The sequence below is a fragment of the Arachis hypogaea genome, chromosome 7 (assembly GCF_003086295.3).
Source record: "Arachis hypogaea cultivar Tifrunner chromosome 7, arahy.Tifrunner.gnm2.J5K5, whole genome shotgun sequence".
NCBI classification, from domain to species: Eukaryota; Viridiplantae; Streptophyta; class Magnoliopsida; order Fabales; family Fabaceae; genus Arachis; species Arachis hypogaea.
Window position 1 is genome coordinate 12755610 of NC_092042.1, and position 20856 is coordinate 12776465.

The window sequence follows — 20856 nt, forward strand, 5'->3', positions numbered from 1 at the left end:
CAGCAAGCCTCCCGTGATGCATCGGGACTCCACGATGCCAGCTCCACCACGCCCTTGTGTGGTGCCAGAGCCTGCATGCTGGCCGCATCACCTCGCCCCTGCGTGGTGAGAACGTGTTGCACCGTAGCAGAGTCACCACGCCCCTGCGTGATGACCGGCAGCTCCACTGTCGGATAAATTCCTCCATCCTCCAATATTCTTCCAAAACACCAACTTCTTTTTCATAACAAAAATAATTTCTAAAATTTTTAGAACATTTTTTCCCCTTAGAAATAACACAAAAAAATTAACACACGATGTTTTATCATGTATACACATGGTTCTCCATATAACTCAAATTAAGTCGAGCAAACGAGTTTTTGATTTGCATATAAGGTTAGTTGGTTGTAGTTAAGCGATATGATACATTACATTAAATGGGTAGGAGATATCGGAATTGAGATTCATATGATTGGACTTCTACCATTTTAGAAATGGGGTACTTTGTTTCTCTTATTAGACACTCCATCATGGCTCTCTTCAATGATCCTGAACGTGGCAATTGGCTGTATATCCATTCTATTAGTGACTCCATGTCATCCGCAAAATCTTCCATATGCCACTGCAATAGCTTTGGCACTATTATCTTCCTCTTGCTTGTTATTCCCACTGCAGCTTCCAAGTATTCCACTTTTGCCCTCCCCAGTTCGTTCACCACTTCCTCTGCTGTGTACACCCTTAGCTGCAACAAACATCACATTTTTCTTTCATTCAATCTTATTCAAATAATCGACGGGGACAACGATAATCTTACCGCCGGTGACGACCAAGTGCCGCGACAAAGAGCAAAAGTTATGTTGGGCTCTGGATACCCCAGACCATAAGCATGTCGCAATAACACTTCCTTCTCGTCCACGGAACCCTGCTAATCTTTCCGTTAACTATAGAGACCAATATCTTAAATCCTAATAGTTTATAAGTAGGATTAACTACCAATTCCGTATCTGAAAAATTCAGCTGCTGACAAACAAAATTTTTAAGGTTTTATTTGTTTATATATACGGGACAATGAGAAAGTGATATAAAATCGTATTTGGTAGATAAGATATGGATAGAAATATTATGTCTATAAATACTTGAATTAGTATATTTTGTATCAATTTTAAAAGAAAAGATACTAAGACATTAATAAGAGATACAATTTATTTTCTATTTTTTTATTATTTTTGTTAATTTTTTATAATTATATTTTTTATTATTATATTTTTCGTTTCAAAATTTTTAAATAAAAAAATAAAAAAAAATTAAATTTTTATAATTTGTTATAATTTACCATCTGATAAAATACAAAAATACTAATTTTTATGTCTTTATCTTTTTGTGTCTTATTATTAATATCTTATTTTATTCTATTCTCATGAGTAAAGGCAGCTTTACATTCTAATAGTTTAAAAATAAAGTATTGGTTGCTAATGTGTTGTTGAAGTAACGTTATTTTTTCTTTTCGAAAAAGTATAGGTAGACAATGAAAATACTAAATAATGTGAATAATGAATATATCGCATGTTCATTTCACTAAGTGTGCGGATAATTATTTTAATATTAAAATTTAGGTGAGTAATTTAGAGATATAGTGTGTTTTGATTTGATTGTTGGTTGTTCATATTATTCAAAAAAATTATTAATTATCTAGTATTACCCTTTTCTATATAATAATGTTTAATTTTCTTGTATTATCTTATTTTATGAAAATGACATTCTTTAAAATGAGGTGGGGGAGGGTTGGCTTGTTAATTTAAGAGCAAAGTATTGTTTTTGTTCTAAATGTTTGGGATAAGTTCTAAAGTTGTTCCTAACATTTCAATCATCCTATTTAAGTCCCTAACGTTTCAAAGCTGACTCAATGTTGTTATGCTGTTAGGGATCCGTTAACAGAATTGACGGCAAGACAAAATTGAGACGATTTTAAAATGTTATGGACTTAAATAGGACGAAAACGTCGGGGATAAAAATGATACATAGAAATAAATTTTAATTTTATCCTTTAATAATATCAATATTTTACTATACATAGTATTCAATTATTTTTTAATCACATCTAAGTAAATTACACTTAATCATATTATTTTTATTTTAAATAAATTATTTTTTTATAATTTTACTCTTAAAGATTTTTAGTTATCATGAAATGTTTGTAGAATAATTAGTATATAAACTTGTATAAAAGAAAAAAAAATAATATATATACAATAATAATTATACATTTTCTCTCTATTGTATCAAAATTCTTTAAAATTATAAAAAAATAAATTTATTTTAAAATAAAAGTAATGTGATTAAGTGTAATTTACTTAGATGTAATTAAAAAATAATTGAATATTATATGTACTGTAAAAAATTAATATTATTGAAAGATAAAATTAAATTAAAATTTATTTCAATTCTGTTAACGGATCCCTAACGGCAGGACAACATTGAGTCAATTTTGAAACGTTAAAGACTTAAATAGTACGATTGAAACGTTAGGAACAACTTTGGGACTTACCTAAAGGTTAGAAACAAAAACAATACTTTACTCTTAATTTAAAATCTATTACACACTTTCTCTGTTTCTCCTTTCATTATTATTTGCATATTCCATTAGTAAAGTACTTAGTGACCAGAAAAATTGATTCTAGGATTTAGAATCTAGGGTTTATAAACTTACCTGTTTTGATTCATACGGATGTCGAAGAATAAAGTGTTCGATAGCCAGAGCATTGAGTACTATCCCACTTACATTCATTGCTGCCTGAATCAACAACATGTAGCTAGATAATTAACATTTGCTTGATAACTTGCCAAAAAAAAAAGGAAAAGAAAATTCTCAATTACCATTTATTATTATTACTATTTGATGTGTACCTTATTCATAAGAGACAACAGTTTATCATTTGTAGAAGGAAGGCCATGATCCAAAAATGCCTGAAATTATATCATAAACAGAAAGATTCTAAGATTTACCACAAAGATGTTAAGAAAAGTTTAAGTTCAATACAGGCTTGAAATGCCTTACAGTACATTCATTATGCAGGCATTGTATATGTTTATCCAGAATGCCAATTTCTGCTTGTAGGTCAAGAAACTTAAATCCACATCACATAACTTATGCATCAAGGTCCTGAAAGAGGAAGGATAGATTAGAAGGAAAAAGAAAAAACAGAGAAAGTGAAGTACCAAAATAGCCCTTGAAAACTCAAAACTAACCTCAATTTTTTGAATGCTGGTAAGCAGTGAGAGAAACGTTCAATATCCAATGAAGTGGTAGTGATTTGAATCAAGTGCTTGTAAGGTCCAACATCCCTTGCAGTGCAATCTAAATCTGAAGAAGTTCCATAAGGATCATAATAAGAAGCATTGCCATTTGAATGGAATGAAGGTGTCTTGCAGCTGAATGAGGTCTTTGAAATGAACCCTGTGGATTTCATACATGAAAGAGTAATGAGTCTTGGCACAGTTTCAGATTCTTCTATTCTGTTTCTGTCCAATGATGATGCCCGGTTCAACTCAAGAAAAATTCCTATGAGACATTTCACAAGTTCTTCTGACAATTCATTTGGTTTCTCAATGGATGTTTCTATTTGTATAGGGTACTGTCTTGGAATCTTTTGAGTGCTCCTTCTTGCTGCTTCATATTCTATTTACAGCACCACCATATCCCAAACAATATGGTCAGATTGATCAAAAAAAGTAAAGATAGTATAACAAATTTTGGGCTATAAAGTCTTACATCAATAGTAAAGATATATATATATATTTTTTTACCATTTGACCTTCTTGGCATGGAAAGTAGGCTATGTATATCCCATGATGAACTTAGAGAGGCTCTTGTATCTCTTGATTTTCTCCCTTTGGTGAAGACTTCATAATTATGTGAACTGCATCTATGCTCAGTAATCATTGGTCCATATTCTGATGACTCTTGACACTGCTTCTTATATATTTTATTATTAAGCTTCCTTCTATGTTGCATTGTTTCCAATTCTCTCTCTTGGTACAATCTTAGTTTTAGTTCCTTAACTTTTCTTTCAAGCAAAACTATCTCCTCCTCAACCATTGCCAATTCTTCAAGAAGCTCATGAACCTGCATATAATATTTGTTTTCTCTCCAAAATAAATCTTTAAAAAAATCAATTAAAACAATATTTCTATTAATTAGTATACATTAATTAATATATATTGATTTTTTTAATTACCTGCGGTGGAAAAACAGAGGGAATGAGTGGAAGAGAAAAAACAGGTCCTTGAAGAGCACAACGTAAGACCCTATTCATTGCTTGTTCTCCCTTCAACTGAGCTTGCAATATCACAACCTAGAAGGGTATGAATGTAATTATCAATTAATTGATCAAAGAAAAAAAAATGTTCAAATGAATTTCAAACATTAGCCTTAATTAGCTATCTTTGTTTTTTATTTGTTCCTTTCTTTTTCATGCATTTTATTAAAAGGTTTTACTAAGGATACTAGTTAATTAACAAATTTTCCCTTGCTAGAATTCTTAATCACTTTGGTTAGCGAAATCCTTTTATTAATAATAAATAAAGAGATGGTACATATTGAAGAACTTGCTAACCTCTTTCTCAAGCTCTTTTCTTTTCTGGGGCTCTTGGCTTTTCTCCATTAGATAGTCTTCGAATTTCATTTGCTAACATCAATAAAGGGGGAAAAAAGTCAACGCAGATGGCTTTGACTTTTACTTTAGGTGGGTATTCTTTGGTGTAATGTTGGTCACTATCAAGAAGCTTTTATATAAATGAAATGGGTGCTAAGTGATTTATATATAAATGAAATGGGTGCTAAGTGATTTATATAATTTCTTTAGTTGTTGCCATTAAAGTATTGGTTGTTAGGTATAAAATTGGAGAGGATATACTTGCTTCAAAGTGGTTGAAAAAATAAATAAATAAATAAAAAAGAGAGAAAGAAAATAAAAAAGAATATTGTAAATGTAATAAGATTGTTCGGTGGATTGGGACAGTTGGGAATAATAACAAGCATATTGGGGTTTAAGATTTTGCGTTGCATGGCAATCCCATGAACACTTTTTTGCAATTTTGGTTTGGATTCAAAGTTGGAGGTAGTGACATGAAAGCCATGAATGAAATGGTGGTGATATGAACATGAAATCCATTAATGTAAGAGCCAGTTTTGAATAAATAAAATATTAATTATATTGATCGCCGTCTGTGGGGATCGAACCCACGACCACGTGGTTAAAAGCCACGCGCTCTACCACTGAGCTAAGACAGCTTATGTTTGTAAATTTAAAACAATACTTAGTATAATTAAGTTCTGATAATTAATTTGAAAAAGGAAAACAACTATTACCATATGTCGTTATCCCGTAAAGATATAATATCTATCTTTGGAGAAGCATGTCATGCTAGGAGCCACTAGTCCTTTTAGTTTGGCTAGTCGATCAGTGTTATTGGTCTCCATTAATATAGCATGGAGATGTGGCCATTGTTTGGATAGGTTTATCGTAGATTTTTTTAATTTTACGAAAATGGGGGCATTTTTTTATAATGTGCCTCTAAGCGTACATATCCACCCTAAAATTAACCTTTTACAACAACATGTATTTAATCTTCTTTTTAAATATCCAAAAAAAAAATACCCCTCTTTTCATTTTAATGGATTTACAATATTTCAAAATACCAAAAATAAAAAATTTAGTAAAAAATATTTATAAAAAAAAGTTTACACTTCTTTAATTTATAATGCTCTAATATTTTTAAATTAGGTTTAAATCTTATTTAAGTTATATTAGTTGTTGGTATTCAAATTTTATGAAACTTTTAAAATTAAATTTTTATATAAAAATATTTATAAAAAATAGTAAATAACTAATTTTTTTTTAAAAGTCATTTGAAATATATATATATATATATATATATATATATATATATATATATATATATATATATAGACATTTCGATTGTATTACTTAAAAAGAAAAAGATTACTCAATTTTTTAAAAAATATGTAACCTAAAAAATAGAATTATAAATTATATATTATTATTTAAATCATTATTTTAGTGTTTTAATTTGTAAATTATATATTTTGAAGGCTAATCATATTTTATAATAACAAAATATAATTATAATCATAATTATGCTATATATACACAAAAAGTAACTACCCGTATAGAATATATATTGAAATACAAAATACATTTTGAAAATGAATTAAACAATAAATATATTTATACACAAATACATAATTATTAATAAACAATTTTATAGCTAATTTTTATGCAATATAATATTTTTATTATAAAAATTATTAGAGTTTATTTATCTTGTGTCCTAAAGATACATATTAAGATTACAAATTGAGAATATTTTTGTTAAAAATACAAAAAATTTAAGTTTTTAATGTATTTATTTTGCAGTTATTAAATAAAAAAAATTTAAAATCTTCCACTAATACTAAGTTTGTCATATGTCTTTAGGACATATATTAGCTAAACACAAATTATTATTATGTTATATATATTTTGCTCCCACTATCAAAATTTTCTGGATCCGTCACTGATTAGAATCATTGCTAATTAAAAAATATAAGTAGACCTAGTGATACTAACACGAAAAATAAGTGTTTTAAATTATAAAGGCAAAAACAATGACAAACTTTACTTATATCAAATAATCATATAAAATAAAAATCAATTTATCTATATGGTGCCATTGTATCCATTTCCAGCCACTCTGAGTTTTAAAATAAAAAAGTTTAATTATTCTGTTGGTCCCTATAATTTCACCAAATTTACAATAGGTCTCCATACTTTTTTTTCTTTTCAATTGTGTCCCTTCACTGTTTTTAATTTTGTAATTAGAAACTTTTCATATTAAAAACGTTAAGATTAACAAAATATTTCTCTCAAAAAATATGTAGTCAATGATCTAATTAGATTCTTAATTTTGGATACCTTAAATTTGCGAATATTCTGTTAACTCTAACATTTTTTACATTATTAAGGACTTAATTACAAAATTAAAAGTAATAAAAGGACTCAATTGAAAGAAAAAAGAAATATAAGGACCTAAATTTTTTCCGTTAACTCTAACATTTTTTACCTCTTTCTAAATTGCTGTATTGATCTCTTCTGAGTTAACTCTTCGAGCTGTGTGCTTTCCAAACTTGTCATTTTACTTTCTTCAATTAACTCCCAAATTAGGGATTTTAAAGCTGATCATTTTGCTTGACCAAAGATAAATAAAACTTCGATAAATTTTTATTGAAATTTTATTCTCTAGATGCGTATTTTAGATCAAAATAAAAAATTTATTTTAGTCAATTATATAATTCTCTCACTGAATTAACATAATATTGATAAAAAAGTTATTTTTTCCCTTTATTATACTGAATCGTTATCAATTTTAAAATACTAAATACTCATATTAGCAAGACACTTATGTAATTTACCTCAAAATTTATAATTCACCTAAAAATTTATAATCAAAACGATACTAAAGAAATCTACAAAACATATATATAAGTCAAATTATTTTACCTAAAAAGATGGTACAACACCTATGCTAAACAATTCTTTTGTTGTTCAAAATATTTAAAGAAAATTATTATTACCAGGAGAGTTGAGTTTCGGATCTACACTGTCCCCAATGTTTTTACCTCTTGTTACAGAAAATATCCAACCCAAAGACACAAAGCCGCTCGTTTTTCGCACAAGCCAATCATCTCTAGTTTCCAACAGTGTCGGACACTATCTAGCCAGCCGCCTCCATCTTCCCTTATACGTGTCTCTATCCCAACGACTACAATAAAATCTCTTTATATCTGTACAATCTAATATCTGTACATTATAATTTTCCTTTCATTTTAATGTGTTTTTTTCAGTATTTTGTTAAAAAAAAATAAGAGGTAAAAACAAAAAATAAAAAATAATAAAAATAAAAACACAAATTAAATGCACCATAATATTTTTTATTTCTACTAACGATAATTGGACAAAAAAAATTACATAATTTCATTTATTTGAGGAAATATTTGTTTATCCATACAAACTTTATTAAAACTCATTTGTTCATTTTTTTATGCAAATATTTATTTTTTTCTTAAAATATGTGCTTTTAACATGGTTCTGAAAACCGGACCGGACCGGCCGGTTCAACCGGAAAAACCGGGAACCGGTCAGTTAACCGGTCCAGGTAAATTCAAAAACCGGCTAGCAAAAAACCGGTAAAAAACCGGTCGAACCGGCCGATTAACCGGTAAACCGATCGAACCGGCCGGTTTTTAACGGTTTTTTATTAAATTAATATATTTAAAATTATTTTTAAATTTTTTAATAATTTTATTTAATATTTAATTAAACCGGTTGAACCCCGGTTGAACCCCGGTCGAACCATTGAACCAGTAACCTCACCGGTTCATTGACCGGTCCGGTTCTCGCAACCTTGGCTTTTAAAAAACTTTGACAATTGTTTTAATAATAATAATAATACATTAAGGGTTGTCCCTAATTGAGGGAGTCTTGAATAGGTAGTTGAAAATAATACCAAAAAAATAAAATGACAAATGACAAGAATAAATTAATTAGAGGAATGATACATACACAAACAGTTTAATCTATCTATCTATCATGCCCGTGCTTGTCAAAAAGAATGAAAACATGGTATTAGAAAGTGAACGATCTTATATTATTACATAAATAACCATTCTAGAATTAAGCACATCTAAGTTAGGTAGTATATTATATACTAATATGAATATACTAGCCTTGCTACTTGCTAGTAGCAACTTTCTTTCCATCCTCCAATATCTTCACCAATAAATTTCTCTTCCACCTATGCCAAAGATCACCCAAAAAAAAAAAAATCAAGCTAATAGGAAAATACCATCAATTCCATTACCATAATTTGATTATTTCAAGTGAATTTGAGGTTTAATTTACCTTTGGGGTAAAAGTTATGGCAACATCAACTTCACCACAATATGAGTTGTTTTCATCAATTACTCTATACTTGAGAGCTTGTAGCTTAGCACCTCCATTCTCTATCCCTTGGGCCAATAAATCTTTAACATAGATTCTGCATATAGAGTAACAAATTTTTCTTTTAAATAATGAATACTATAGCATAAGTAGGGTTTCCTAATGTAAAATTTTTTTACACAAACATAAAAAGTTTAGAATATCACGTCATAATAATTTTTTTCTTTTCTTAATAGTTAAAGATTCACAAACTACACTTAAAAAAGTCAGGTTAGTAGAAATTGTCAAAACAAACATAATATTGGTTTAATTATTCTATCGATCCCTATAATTTTGTGAAAGTTTTAATGAGGTCTTTATACCTTTTTTTTCTTTTAATTAAGTTTTTGCACTAATTTATTTTTAATTGGGTCCTTACATTTATTTTTTTTTATTTGGGTCTCTATACCAATTTTTATTTTAGTTGAGTCCCTATAAAATTAAGTCAATTACTGTCAAGAGAGACCTAATTAAAAAAAATTAGTGCAGGAATCCAATTAAAAAGAAAAAAAAAGTATAAAGACCTAATTGAAAATTTTACGAAACTATAGGGACCAACAGAGTAATTAAATCTATTTTAAATATAGGTATATATAGACCACAATAAACCACATTAAGATAAAAACGCCCTCCCAAAGCAAGAAATTAATATAATTAACTCCTAAAACAACTTAGTCAAACCCGAAAATAGTTATTTGTGAGCCTTATCATGATGCTATTTTGTTGTTGTATCGAATAAGAAGTATTTGACAAAATTACCGCTAATTAACTACAAAAATATAACTGAATAACAATGTAAAAATTGATACATAAGAAATAAAGCGATAGAAATGAAAGTTTTCCAATTAAGTGATAGAAATATTACATGGCTTGGCCAAGAGAATCATCCTTAGAAAAAGTGTCCTTGTCCATGATTTTGAGAATGAGCTTGTATTGATCTCCAGATCCAGTTGGGTACTCTGCTCTGAACATAAATTTCTCATTCCACGTTGGATTTCTTCCTTGCCCTGTTCCAAACAAACCATTATTAGAAATTGCACATAGAATTATAAAACATTTATATCACAAAATTAGAATACACTTTCACCATTTGAAATAGTAATTGTTTATAAGATTTTTAGGCATGAAGTTAAAATGAACTTGAATATGCCATCTAACTGACCATTAGCAACTGTGCTCCTTTGCTCTTGCCCTTTGTATTGTATCACAACATATGGATCTATTTTGCCTATTAAACACAAAAAATAAATTAAAAAAAAACTTGTTAGAATTTTATTAACATAGTTAGAATTGCACAACTTGAACATAGAATGTTTATTAAATAATACCATCCATTTGAATATTAAAAGGGAAAGAATTAGCACAAAAAAGAAATTAGGAACACTACATTAAGTAAAACAATTGATCATATTCCAATTAGAATAAATTACTATTTGTACCCATAAAAGATACAGATGCTGACAATTATAACCACGGAAGATGACTTCTCTGTGCTAAGAGTACCCGGACGTTGGTTACATAATTGGTACCCGTTAGGGTATTCTTGGCACACGGAAGTTATGTTCTATGGATACAATTGTTGTTTTATTCTTATATGGATACATTTGTCAGCGTTTGTATCTTTCATAGATACAAATGGTAATTTATTTTTTCAATTATCTATATATAAGAAATAGAGATGAAGAACACACAGAAGCAATTAAAGTAGGAAAATAAAGGAACTAGCAATCAATCATATACCCAAAAAATCAGTGACTTTGAGGTCATTTGCTTTGAGAAGCTGCACCTCCATGAACCCAATTGCCATGACCTTCAAAGTTCAAATTCTTCAATAATCTATTTGTGTCTCTCTTTCTGAAGATTCTAATTCAGCAAGTGTCTATATCAAGATGGAGTTGTAACTTGTTTAATTGGTTTATATAAATGTCTCAAGTCTCAACAAGCTAAGAGAATATAATATATTGAATATTAATTAATGAATTTTACAAATCAAAAGAATGAAAATTATACATATACGCGCTTAGTCCAAAGCATCCCATGTCAATTGGTATTAATAAAATACTTAGATGACTTGGTAAACCCTAGTTTGCCAAAAGATTCAAATTAGACCTATCAAATCACGGTTTTTTAATTTTGGTGTTGGAGCACAAATCTAAGGCTAAGATTTGCGACTTTTAATTTTTTTAATTATTTTTTTGTTTAACATGTAAATTTGAGAATTGGACTTATTTTTTAAAATTTATTTTAAACATGCAAATCTAACTCTTAGATTTGTATTTTAATATTAAAAAAATTTTAAATATACAAATCAGAACCTCCAATTTACTTTATAATAAAAAAAATATTTTAACATAAATAGGATCCTCCAATTTGTGAACTTAGAAAATTTCACTCTCAAATATCTCTACAAAATTTATTTTTCTAGAAACTAAGGGTCTGATTTATTATTTAAAATAAAAAAACTAAAATTCATATAAAAAAAAAACACTAATTAACCATTACCAAGAATTACACGCAATCCTTCTTTATATCTAAAAAATTGGCCTCAAATCACGTGATAATTTTTCTTTGGTTATAAATACTTAAATATACTCTTTCTTTTTCTAATAAAAAGGGCATAATGCTATTTCATTAAAAAGAATTGATTCAACTAATATTTAGTTGGGTTGTAAACATTACAATGCGTGAGAAAACTACTGTTCCAAAATTTTAAAATTTTTCTATACCTAAAAGGAGGATGAAACCTTCAATTGATTCGACTTTAATTTAAGCTTAGTCATTTAAGTACCACTGAAATAAATAAATAAATAAATAAATCAATTGGTTTTTAATTAAGATGGCTTTCTTATGAGAATCTTACTTTTCAATGGTCAAAATCTATCGTTTTCTATCAAGAGGCTTTCTAGTGGAGTTCGATTGACCAAGTTTGGTCGAATATTCATCACAGCCAAATAAATAAAATGGCTTGAGAATTGAGATTAGGAAATAGGAAATCGGGATTAGAGTTTACAGTTGTTTTTTTTTAAAAAGAGTTGATAGAAAAAAAACCCAAAGGTATATGCACTCTTGACACAAGGTAGTTAGACTAAAAAATAATGAGTCTTGTTCAGTTGTTCGTCGGTCCCGTGGAGTAAGGGTAGTTGAAGGTGAGGGTTGGAACCTGAGCGCAAGAACTGAAGAGAGGTGGAGAGATCTAAAAGTCATTGGCGGGTGGGATCATCTGCAAGACACTCCAATACTAAAGTAAGTATTCGTATGAATAGGCGATTAATTAGGGTAAAATGTGGAAAGAATAGATCCCTCCCCTTTATTCTTTATCCTCGGATGGATCCTTTTGCTTTGGTCTTTTTGTCCAAAAACTTCTACCAACTATCCAGACTTCGGCAAAAAATATTGTATTACGCGAGAAACGTGGTAGTTCGAATGGACCTCCAATTTTTGTTGAACCGGCCGGAACAAATCTAAAGCTATAGTTGATCTAAAAGCACTCTTCTTGGGATATACCAGTAATAAAAAAATATAACTTAAATCATATCTATGTAAGATTCTACATATATTTTGTACATCTTCTAATATAAATACTCTAAATAGATGACTTAATCTATAACCAAATATGTTATATATTTGAGCATTAGAATTTTTTAGAGATACGACCTCCACCAACAGGTTTGAGGAAGTAAGACTCAATAGAAGTCTTTGTCCCTCTAACTGTGTTACTATACCCGCTGAACAGTTATCATCAACTAACGTCCAATTTTTCTTAATTCACGTTCTCTAAAAGCAACCAAAATATTATTTCTACGTTCAACTTTTGTCATCCAAACTTTATTACACTGGTCAAGTCTTATGTACCTTCCTTATAATTTTTCAGCTCTTTCTTTCACCACTTGTAAATGGCCATTTTTAAATTTAACTAAATAGCTGATAATTAATTATTTTGGATTAGTGTTTGTTAGGTTTTTAGTTTTCTTCTAAAAGTCTGGTTTTATTTTTTATTATATAGTTTGACTTATAAATATTTATGTAATTTTTTATTTTTGTAGTTTCATGAATAATTACATTTTGAGAAATATATATAATTTTTTCCATATTATTTATTTTATTTAAAAATAAAAAATAATATCAAATTCACACCATATTCCACCATTTTTTCACAGTATTGACAATTAGGTGCAGTCTAGTTTAAAAAAAATCATTTTCAAAATTTTAGTGTAATTCATTTGTAATAAACTACTGAAATTAACAACAGCATTCATGTTCAGTGGCACATTAATCACAAACTGACATTCATTTATAAATTAAAGTAGTTTTTGCACTCCAACATCTCCTTATGAAAAATTACAAATGAATAATGAGTAGCATTTTTAGCACAATCTACTTCATAAATAGGGTAATCTATTGATTTCGTGATACAGTTATATAATTTAATTAGAGTTAATTTTTTATTGATGAGATTAATTAATTATAAATGGCGAGACTGAGATTGAGATAGATATAAAGGACAGTGGTGATGCTTGGAAGGATGAAGATAATAAGATATAGAAAAGGCTTTTTTTTTTAGGAAGAATAATTTGAAAAAAAGAGAGATTTGATTATTAATATATTAAAAAATTATATAATCTTCTATTTTAAATAATAATTTAATTATAAAATTATCTTATGATTAACATATCATCCAATTAAAAATTGACATATCATAGAAAATAAGTTATATGTTATTTTAAAAAGGATTTGATAGAATTCACATCTATATATATATAAAGGAAAAAATTGTTTAAAACACAGCACTTGATAAATCAAATAAGCTCTTAACGATTCATCTGTCAATCCTCTAACCACAGAATTTCATAATATCCGAAATACTTTACAACAGTAATATCTTAAGACTACACAGTACACACCCATTCAATAGATACACAATTCTGTTAATTTCCTTAAGGAGACAGAATTTCTGTTAACATCATTTAAACAATATTAATTTTTTTTTAAATTACGTTTGACAAAAAGTCGAAACACAAATCATATTAACATCAATTTAATTTTGACCAAAATTAAATGGTTGAGTACCCCTACCACAATATATAAAATGTGATTCATTACATTTAAATAAACAATATATGTGCAATAATCTCTTAATAATTCAAAGTTTTAAACAATCATAAAACAAAAAACACTCGTTTATCTATTTCAGTAAAATTATGTCATGATTTTGATGCTTTAGATTGCTTTAATTTCTAGCAGGTCAAAAAGGAATAAAAATGAAAATAGCTTTATTATATCCTTTAGAAGTACAAAAGAATATCTTTTTTCAATTAAATTTTCCATTTAGAAAATGTTAGCAATGATGTAGAGAAAATTGGCCCAGGAACATGTTCAAGTTCTTTGAAAAATTAAAAGAGATATTCGATTCCCCTTATCTTTCTCCTTGACCACAAATTATAAAACAGACAATATATGAAGAACTAACATGATTTGAGAAATATATTGTAGCTCTCCAAGTTGTTTTCTTATAATCTTTGTGGGAAATTTGATAGTCTTTGAATTATTTTAGTTGTGGAATTATAACTAATAAAAAACAAAAGTCCTGCTAATCAAGAACTAATTGGCCAATCATATATGAAACCAGAAATAAAAGCATAAAACTAACCGTTGATTTGTTATGACTTAAGAGTAATTAACAAGTCATGATAGTTGATTAAATCATTTTGAACGTGTAAGAAAATGAGAGGAATTATTTTGGGGTGATTAATGGTGGGATCAAATTGATGTTATCATAGTTCAAATGAGTGACGGATATAAAACAAAGTTTCATATGAGAAGAGGCTGTGAAACTTAACCAACTTGTTAGCAAAATAATTTATAGTTAGATACAACTTGCTATACCCAAAAGGGTAAGAGTACTCTTTGCTCTCCTTACACCTTACCTTTGTTTTAATAAATTTTAATGTTATTTTTTTATTTGTATGAAAGTAATAAAGTTGTTTAAATAATAAAATTTATCAAAGTAATAATATTTTACTTTTTAAATTTTACACCTTAGCTTCTGCCATTTATTAATATTTTAAAATTAATTTTAGTGTGTTAAAAAAATCATTTTAATAATTCAACTAAATTAGCGAATAAAACATATTTTTATTTGAATTGAAAGTTTGAAACTACATTTTAAAAATAAATCAACCAAACACATTTTTATTATTTCCTCCATTAGAAATACAATCTAATTTGACAAACTGATTACTTTAATTTTTGAAAATTTATAAATAATATGCCTAAGATTGAACTCCTCTATATTTACTATTTAGATGCTTTCAAGAGGCGTGTTCAATGGATGCAGCCCATCTCCATGGAACCAAATTCTTCCATCAATAACGTATTTGATGCTTAAAAATTTAATAAATGAAAAATCACGCATCAAATAGCCCGTCTAGCTCAGTTGGTAGAGCGCAAGGCTCTTAACCTTGTGGTCGTGGGTTTGAGCCCCACGGTGGGCGTCAGTTTTGACATTTTTTAATGCAAGGCTTTTAACCTTGTGGTCCTGCCCCACGGTGGGCGCATGGTAATTAAAATTATAAAAACTAAATTATACTAATAAGTAATAAGAGGTCATTTGGTATTACAAAGTGTTAGTGTGTTACCCTTCCTACTTTTCCTGAAGCATTCCACTCTACTTTTCTGGAAAGCATTAGAAATTCGACAATTTTAGAGTCAACTTATTTAAATTAGCTAATAAAAACACTGTAGATTCAATAATTTGCAAAAGAAAACAACGTTGGGGTAAGAAAGCAATAGTAATATAGCATTAGAGGTAAAGGCTATTTATAAACCACCGAAAATCTTACACTCATATTCCATTACGATAGTAAATAACAAAGAAGGTTCAAAAGCGAAGATAAAATTAGGAAACTTATTATGGCTTTCTTTATTTCGAAAATTTGAATGGAAGAGTAACTATTATTTCAACTTGTTACAAGTAGACTAAAAAGAAAGATTTTGAAATAATTTGAATCAAATTGTCACTTGCCACACTTATATAATCTTATTGTGATTTTCACTGAATACATGCCAAGTCTTTTTCCATAAAGAGATGATTTTTGGATTTTGAGCTTCGCCTGCGCATAGGGCGGGTAATACACTAGTTTATCCAAACAGGGAAAAATGGGGGTAGCCATTTAAACAAACAATTAATACCAAGATAAACGCAGTTTTTAAGTGAAAAATTGTTCAAGAGGGTACTTGACAAATCAAACAAGCTCCAAACATTTCATCTAGACTATCAAGACTCTAGGTTAAGTTTTACCACAGAATTTCACAATATCCAAAATGCTGCACAACAGTAATATCTTAACACTACAAACACATTCAATACATTATGCAATTTTGTAAAATGTCCTGATAAAGATACTGAATTGGTACAGAATCAGCAGAATGCAGCACATTGCCAAAGACCTGCAACATGTATAAATATGCATTAGAAAACCATCGAAGCTAATTTTAAAAAAAGCTGAACCAAATCTAACATATGGAATCCCTAGTCTTAACTCATACATTTTACCTCGTCTTCAATGTCTAGGAGACAAATCAGGAGACCTTGACCTAGATCTGGATCCAGGTGGTGACCTCGATGGTCTACGTCCAGATGACTTCCACTGACCTTCATCAGCCTCAGACTTGTATGTAGATTTCCTTAGTACAAGATAGTATATAGTGTAAGAACATGAGAGAAGCAGGGAAAATAATTTCAATAGAAAAACTTCATGTTCAGAAGGTAATTATTAAATTGCAACTCACTCAGGATATCCATTGCTTTGATTCTGATCAACACCATTGCCAAAATCTGGAGTATATGATCTGCGCTTCTGATCAGCATCTCGCTCTCTAGGGGGGCCTCTTGGTGATCGAGGTGATCTAGAGTGTTCTGCTTGCCTTCTAGGGGAAATAGAGTAATCACTTTGCCTTCTTGGAGCAGGAGAATATGATCTGGTACACGTCAATTCAAATCATGAGTACATGCTTTAGTGGAAGTACAAAATTAAGATGCTAAGGATATCTAAAACTTACCTTGAGCGATATCTACTTCTAGAACCAGAGTGATAAGGTGGAGAGCGTGATACTGAGCGAGAGCGCGAGCGACCTAATAGAATCAATATTATCATACACACAAGTCAGTAATCTTAACAAGCAGTAAACTATGTAAGCATTTCAAAAAACATAATGCAATTTTGAGTTTTTAAAATGATAATACCATAATAAGACCTTCTCCCCCCATAGTTCGATGGTCCTCTGCAAAATTCCAAAAACTTTAGCTATACATTTATAAAGCAATGCTTCAGATACAAGACCACCTTTACATTTTTATCATCCGCTACATTATAGTGGAATATATGGGGGGGGGGGGGGAGGAATAAGTGATACCTCCTAGTCCTTTGGCGCATTTCCTCTGGTCTTTTTCTTGTTTCAGCAGCAACAACGACGGATATTTCCCTTCCAGCAAAGATTTGTCTGTTCATATGGTACTGTGCCTCTGAAGCATCATAAGAATCCACAAATTGCACAAACGCAAAGCCTCGAGGTTCTCTGTATGGGGAAAAAAGCGGAGCTTCATTCTAACACTGCTAGAAAAACATGGGCAGACACAGATTGTAGCATACGTAGACTAGGCAGAGTATATCTTTCTTTAGACAACTTAGCTAAGGCTTTCTGAGACATGAACACAGCCTGTGGAAGCTGGATTGCCTAAAGCAGCTAAAATCCAAAAACTTCAAAGCGGGCCCTTTTTCTTTACATTGACAAGTAGTAAAGTATCTTGAAAATTCTTCAACATTCTTGTATTTATAAGAACTTGAATTCAACGCTCCCCAAGAAACAAAAAAAATCTTGTAAGCACGAAGTCTTCACTTCAGTTTGTACAAGGAACCAACCAACCTTCCATCATACTTGTATTCATTGTGTAATTAAATAGTTTCTCTTCGTATGAAGATTAACACACTTGGGGGGAAAAACTTGGTCAAATGTGGGGCTTGATCTTGTTTTAACTTCCAATTTCAAATAAACATAACCCCCTGACAAACCAGTCCAAAATCAATCCACAATCAAATAATTAATACCAATCACCTTCAAACAAGAGAAAAGAAAAAAGAAAACTCAAGTACAGAATCACCCCAACCCAGCTCTCACAATTCACGCTCAGACACACTCAATGAACTTAACTACTTACATTTCTCCAACTAATTTTGCAAAAGGAAACCTAAAGACCAACAAATTATTTGTATAATTTCACAAAAACAAGGAAGTACATCTAACACGGCGACAAAATTGATGATTCTGATTCCACAACAATCAAACTTTAAATTTTTCTTTTTCTCGAATCTCTTTCTCCAAATATAAATCATAAGAAATGCACCAACTAACCCTGAGTAATAATCCTTGGGAATGTAGACATCACGAACGGGTCCGAACCGCTCGAAGGGGACTCGAAGCTCCTCGGGTCGGCAATCGAGGGGAATGTTGCGAACAAGAAGGCTTCCATTGTTGTTGTTATCCCTGCCGCGCCTCCCGCCGCCGCCGCCGCCACCACCACCGTAACCCCTCCTCGACGGAGGAGGTGGCGGCGGAGGAGATCTTCCCCTGCCGCCGTACCCTCTCCTCGGCGGACTGTAGTATCCTGGACTGTGCCTCCGCATCTTCTTCTCCCCCTTTTTTTGTGCCCTAAAATTCAAAATTACAAACAAGAAGTCATACTTTCCGGCTTTGATCTTAGGAATTGTGCAACAAATGAAGATTTCGTTTACCTTTGAATGTAGAGGAAGGTGCGAAACTTGTACGAGGAAGAAGGGAGAGAGCGCGTGCTTTTGATTTGTCTGATTTTGATGCTTTACTTGGAAAATGAGAGTGGGGAACAAGCTGGGTTTAAAAACCCTAGCGACTTGACTTGAGAGAAAGAGACCACACTCTTATTCCTCAAATGAAGCGCACCGTTTTGATGGTCCAATTCACTTTTTAATGCTCTAAAAAAACAAATCGGACCGGGCGGTTCAACAGGATTAACCAAAAATCAATCATCTAACCAGTTTGGTTAATGTATAAAATTGTTTTGAAAAATTTAGACTGAAACCCAGCTGAACCGATGGTTAATTGGTAAACTGCTAGAATTGGCCGGACATTTTCAAAGTTACAAGTTCATATTATATATATATATATATATAGGTTGTCAAACTCGCAAGTCTAAGTAAACTTGTGGAGCTGATCTAGACTCGACTCGCAAGTTAACTTGTAGACTCGCACGAGTTCACCTGTTATAAAGTTTATATACAATCTTAAAGCACATATAAATTAAAATAGTAGTGTACATTATAACAAATATTTTAAAATACATATTCAAATCCTCTATAATTATTCTTATACAAATACAACATAGAACACACAAAATTAAAAATTCTAAATCTGTAAAACTAAATCTTTAATTCAACATTGAATAATATTAAATAATCAAATTTACTCTAATAAAAATAATTAATTACTAATCAGCTATGGATGGATGAACCATCTAGCCATCTAACATAAACGATAAGTAATAGGCTAAAATTAGAAAGAGTACAATTTAAAAAGTAAAAAAAATCTAAATCAAGAAGCAAAGACTCAAAAAAAGGGGCAAAAAGCATACAAAAATAGAGGATACAGAAGAAAAAAAAGGGCAAAGTCCCAACAACAGCAGATCAAAGACAAGGGTGCAGCAGGCAGCGATGGTGAAGGTGCAGCAGCAGCACAAAACGACGGTGACGAAGAGTCATGGATTTCACGACGGCGCAAACCAGAGCAGAGATAGGACTGTAGGAGAAGTAGTCAAACTCGTGAACGGTGATAGCACGATGGAGTTGCAGATAATGGAGATGTGAAGAAATATAAAGCAGATGGAAATATAGGTAAAATTCACAAAGACAATGGCGCAAATCAGAATAGAGGTGGCAGACGCAAGCGAACAGCAGCAGCTCGACGGGGAACAACGATTGCGGCAGAACATGGAGAAAATGAGACTTGAGAGAAACGACGTAGATGAGTGAGTTATGAATGAGTTTTCTTTCATTCTTTGGGAGTGTTATCGTAACCCTAATAAAAAAAGTATTTTTTGGTTTCAAAATGACGCTTTTTTGAGCAAAAATGAAGAAAAATACAAACTCGCTAACTCGGTCCTAAACTCACGAGTTTGTCCGAGTTTGACCGAGTTTAGCTGAGTCTAGTCGAGTTTACTCAAGATAGAGTCTATGTCCGAGTCAACTCGATTCCATATCTAAACTCGTAAACTCATACAAGTTTACGAGTTAACTCGAGAGTTTGACAACAATATATATATATATATATATATATATATATATATATATATATATATATATATAAACCCAATAATTCACCCACCGCTTTCTGTCTCTCGGTCTCTCACCCATCTCACCCAAAAAACTCTAGTAGCCACTCAACCCACGCTTCACCTTCTTCATTGTCGAGCTACTCTCCGTCAGTCGAGGGTGTCGTCGCCGTCATCCTAGCCTCCACCTCCTGTCAGTATCGCTCACGTGGACAAACCCAGGGGTCCTTGGTGCGATGATTTAACAACTACAGACTAACCAGCAAGTGCACCGGGTCGTACCAAGTAATACCTCAGGTGAGTGAAGGTCGATCCCACGAGGATTGATGGATCAAGTAACAATGGTTGATTAATGAGCTTAGTCAGGAAAATAGAATAGAGTGTTGGATGTTCAAAGAGTAAACAATCGTGCAGAAACTAAAATAGTAAAGTAAATGGTTTGGAAATAAAATATGGAGAAAACAGTTAAGGTTTCAGAGTTAT

The 20856-nt window shown here is 30.6% G+C and overlaps 3 protein-coding genes and 2 non-coding genes across 7 annotated transcripts; 1 reads left to right on the top strand and 4 right to left on the bottom strand.

Moving 5' to 3' along the window:
* Positions 1–299: 299 nt before the first annotated feature.
* LOC112702510 (uncharacterized) lies at positions 300–4801 on the bottom strand. 2 transcript variants are annotated; one of them, XM_072199139.1, is made up of 10 exons: positions 4593–4801; positions 4215–4331; positions 3784–4102; positions 3449–3655; positions 3226–3340; positions 3040–3139; positions 2884–2943; positions 2687–2770; positions 794–901; positions 300–721 (listed from the first exon to the last, which is right to left on the bottom strand). In XM_072199139.1, the coding sequence occupies exons 1-10, from the start codon at positions 4659–4661 to the stop codon at positions 413–415; spliced, it is 1488 nt and encodes a 495-aa protein (XP_072055240.1). In that variant the 5' UTR covers positions 4662–4801; the 3' UTR covers positions 300–412. The 2 variants fall into 2 exon arrangements, with proteins under 2 accessions (XP_072055240.1, XP_025609351.1); XM_025753566.3 differs by having other exon boundaries at positions 3226–3655.
* Positions 4802–5197: 396 nt separating this feature from the next.
* On the bottom strand, positions 5198–5269 carry TRNAK-UUU (transfer RNA lysine (anticodon UUU)). Its single transcript has one exon. It is a non-coding gene; the product is annotated as a tRNA-Lys (tRNA).
* Positions 5270–8552: 3283 nt separating this feature from the next.
* On the bottom strand, positions 8553–11016 carry LOC112703976 (16 kDa phloem protein 1). Its single transcript, XM_025755583.3, has 5 exons — positions 10758–11016; positions 10180–10245; positions 9883–10024; positions 8940–9075; positions 8553–8832 (listed from the first exon to the last, which is right to left on the bottom strand). Exons 1-5 carry the CDS (start codon positions 10822–10824, stop codon positions 8776–8778), a joined length of 468 nt encoding a protein of 155 aa, XP_025611368.1. The 5' UTR covers positions 10825–11016; the 3' UTR covers positions 8553–8775.
* A 4419-nt stretch (positions 11017–15435) lies between these two features.
* TRNAK-CUU (transfer RNA lysine (anticodon CUU)) lies at positions 15436–15508 on the top strand. Its single transcript has one exon. It is a non-coding gene; the product is annotated as a tRNA-Lys (tRNA).
* Positions 15509–16198: 690 nt separating this feature from the next.
* LOC112702511 (serine/arginine-rich SC35-like splicing factor SCL30A) lies at positions 16199–18991 on the bottom strand. 2 transcript variants are annotated; one of them, XM_025753568.3, is made up of 8 exons: positions 18806–18991; positions 18426–18722; positions 17430–17591; positions 17260–17297; positions 17076–17148; positions 16806–16994; positions 16563–16700; positions 16199–16463 (listed from the first exon to the last, which is right to left on the bottom strand). In XM_025753568.3, the coding sequence occupies exons 2-7, from the start codon at positions 18695–18697 to the stop codon at positions 16577–16579; spliced, it is 858 nt and encodes a 285-aa protein (XP_025609353.1). In that variant the 5' UTR covers positions 18698–18722; positions 18806–18991; the 3' UTR covers positions 16199–16463; positions 16563–16576. The 2 variants fall into 2 exon arrangements, with proteins under 2 accessions (XP_025609353.1, XP_025609352.1); XM_025753567.3 differs by having other exon boundaries at positions 16570–16700; positions 18806–18988.
* Between the last annotated feature and the right edge of the window lie 1865 nt (positions 18992–20856).

Bases quoted from the DNA above. Each gene is read 5' to 3' on its own strand.
- LOC112702510 (XM_025753566.3), bottom strand. From the start codon at position 4,661: ATGAAATTCGAAGACTATCTAATGGAGAAAAGCCAAGAGCCCCAGAAA. The intron at 4,332-4,592 runs GTTAGCAAGTTC...ATACCCTTCTAG, and splicing joins GAAAAGAGCTTGAGAAAGAG to GTTGTGATATTGCAAGCTCA. The intron at 3,140-3,225 runs GTTAGTTTTGAG...TTCCTCTTTCAG, and splicing joins CCAGCATTCAAAAAATTGAG to GACCTTGATGCATAAGTTAT.
- LOC112703976 (XM_025755583.3), bottom strand. From the start codon at position 10,824: ATGGCAATTGGGTTCATGGAGGTGCAGCTTCTCAAAGCAAATGACCTC. The intron at 10,025-10,179 runs GTCAGTTAGATG...TGTTTGGAACAG, and splicing joins AAGGAGCACAGTTGCTAATG to GGCAAGGAAGAAATCCAACG. The intron at 8,833-8,939 runs GTAAATTAAACC...TCTTTGGCATAG, and splicing joins CCATAACTTTTACCCCAAAG to GTGGAAGAGAAATTTATTGG.
- LOC112702511 (XM_025753568.3), bottom strand. From the start codon at position 18,697: ATGCGGAGGCACAGTCCAGGATACTACAGTCCGCCGAGGAGAGGGTAC. The intron at 16,995-17,075 runs GTAAGTTTTAGA...GACGTGTACCAG, and splicing joins AGAAGTAGATATCGCTCAAG to ATCATATTCTCCTGCTCCAA. The intron at 16,701-16,805 runs GTGAGTTGCAAT...TCTTGTACTAAG, and splicing joins CAAAGCAATGGATATCCTGA to GAAATCTACATACAAGTCTG.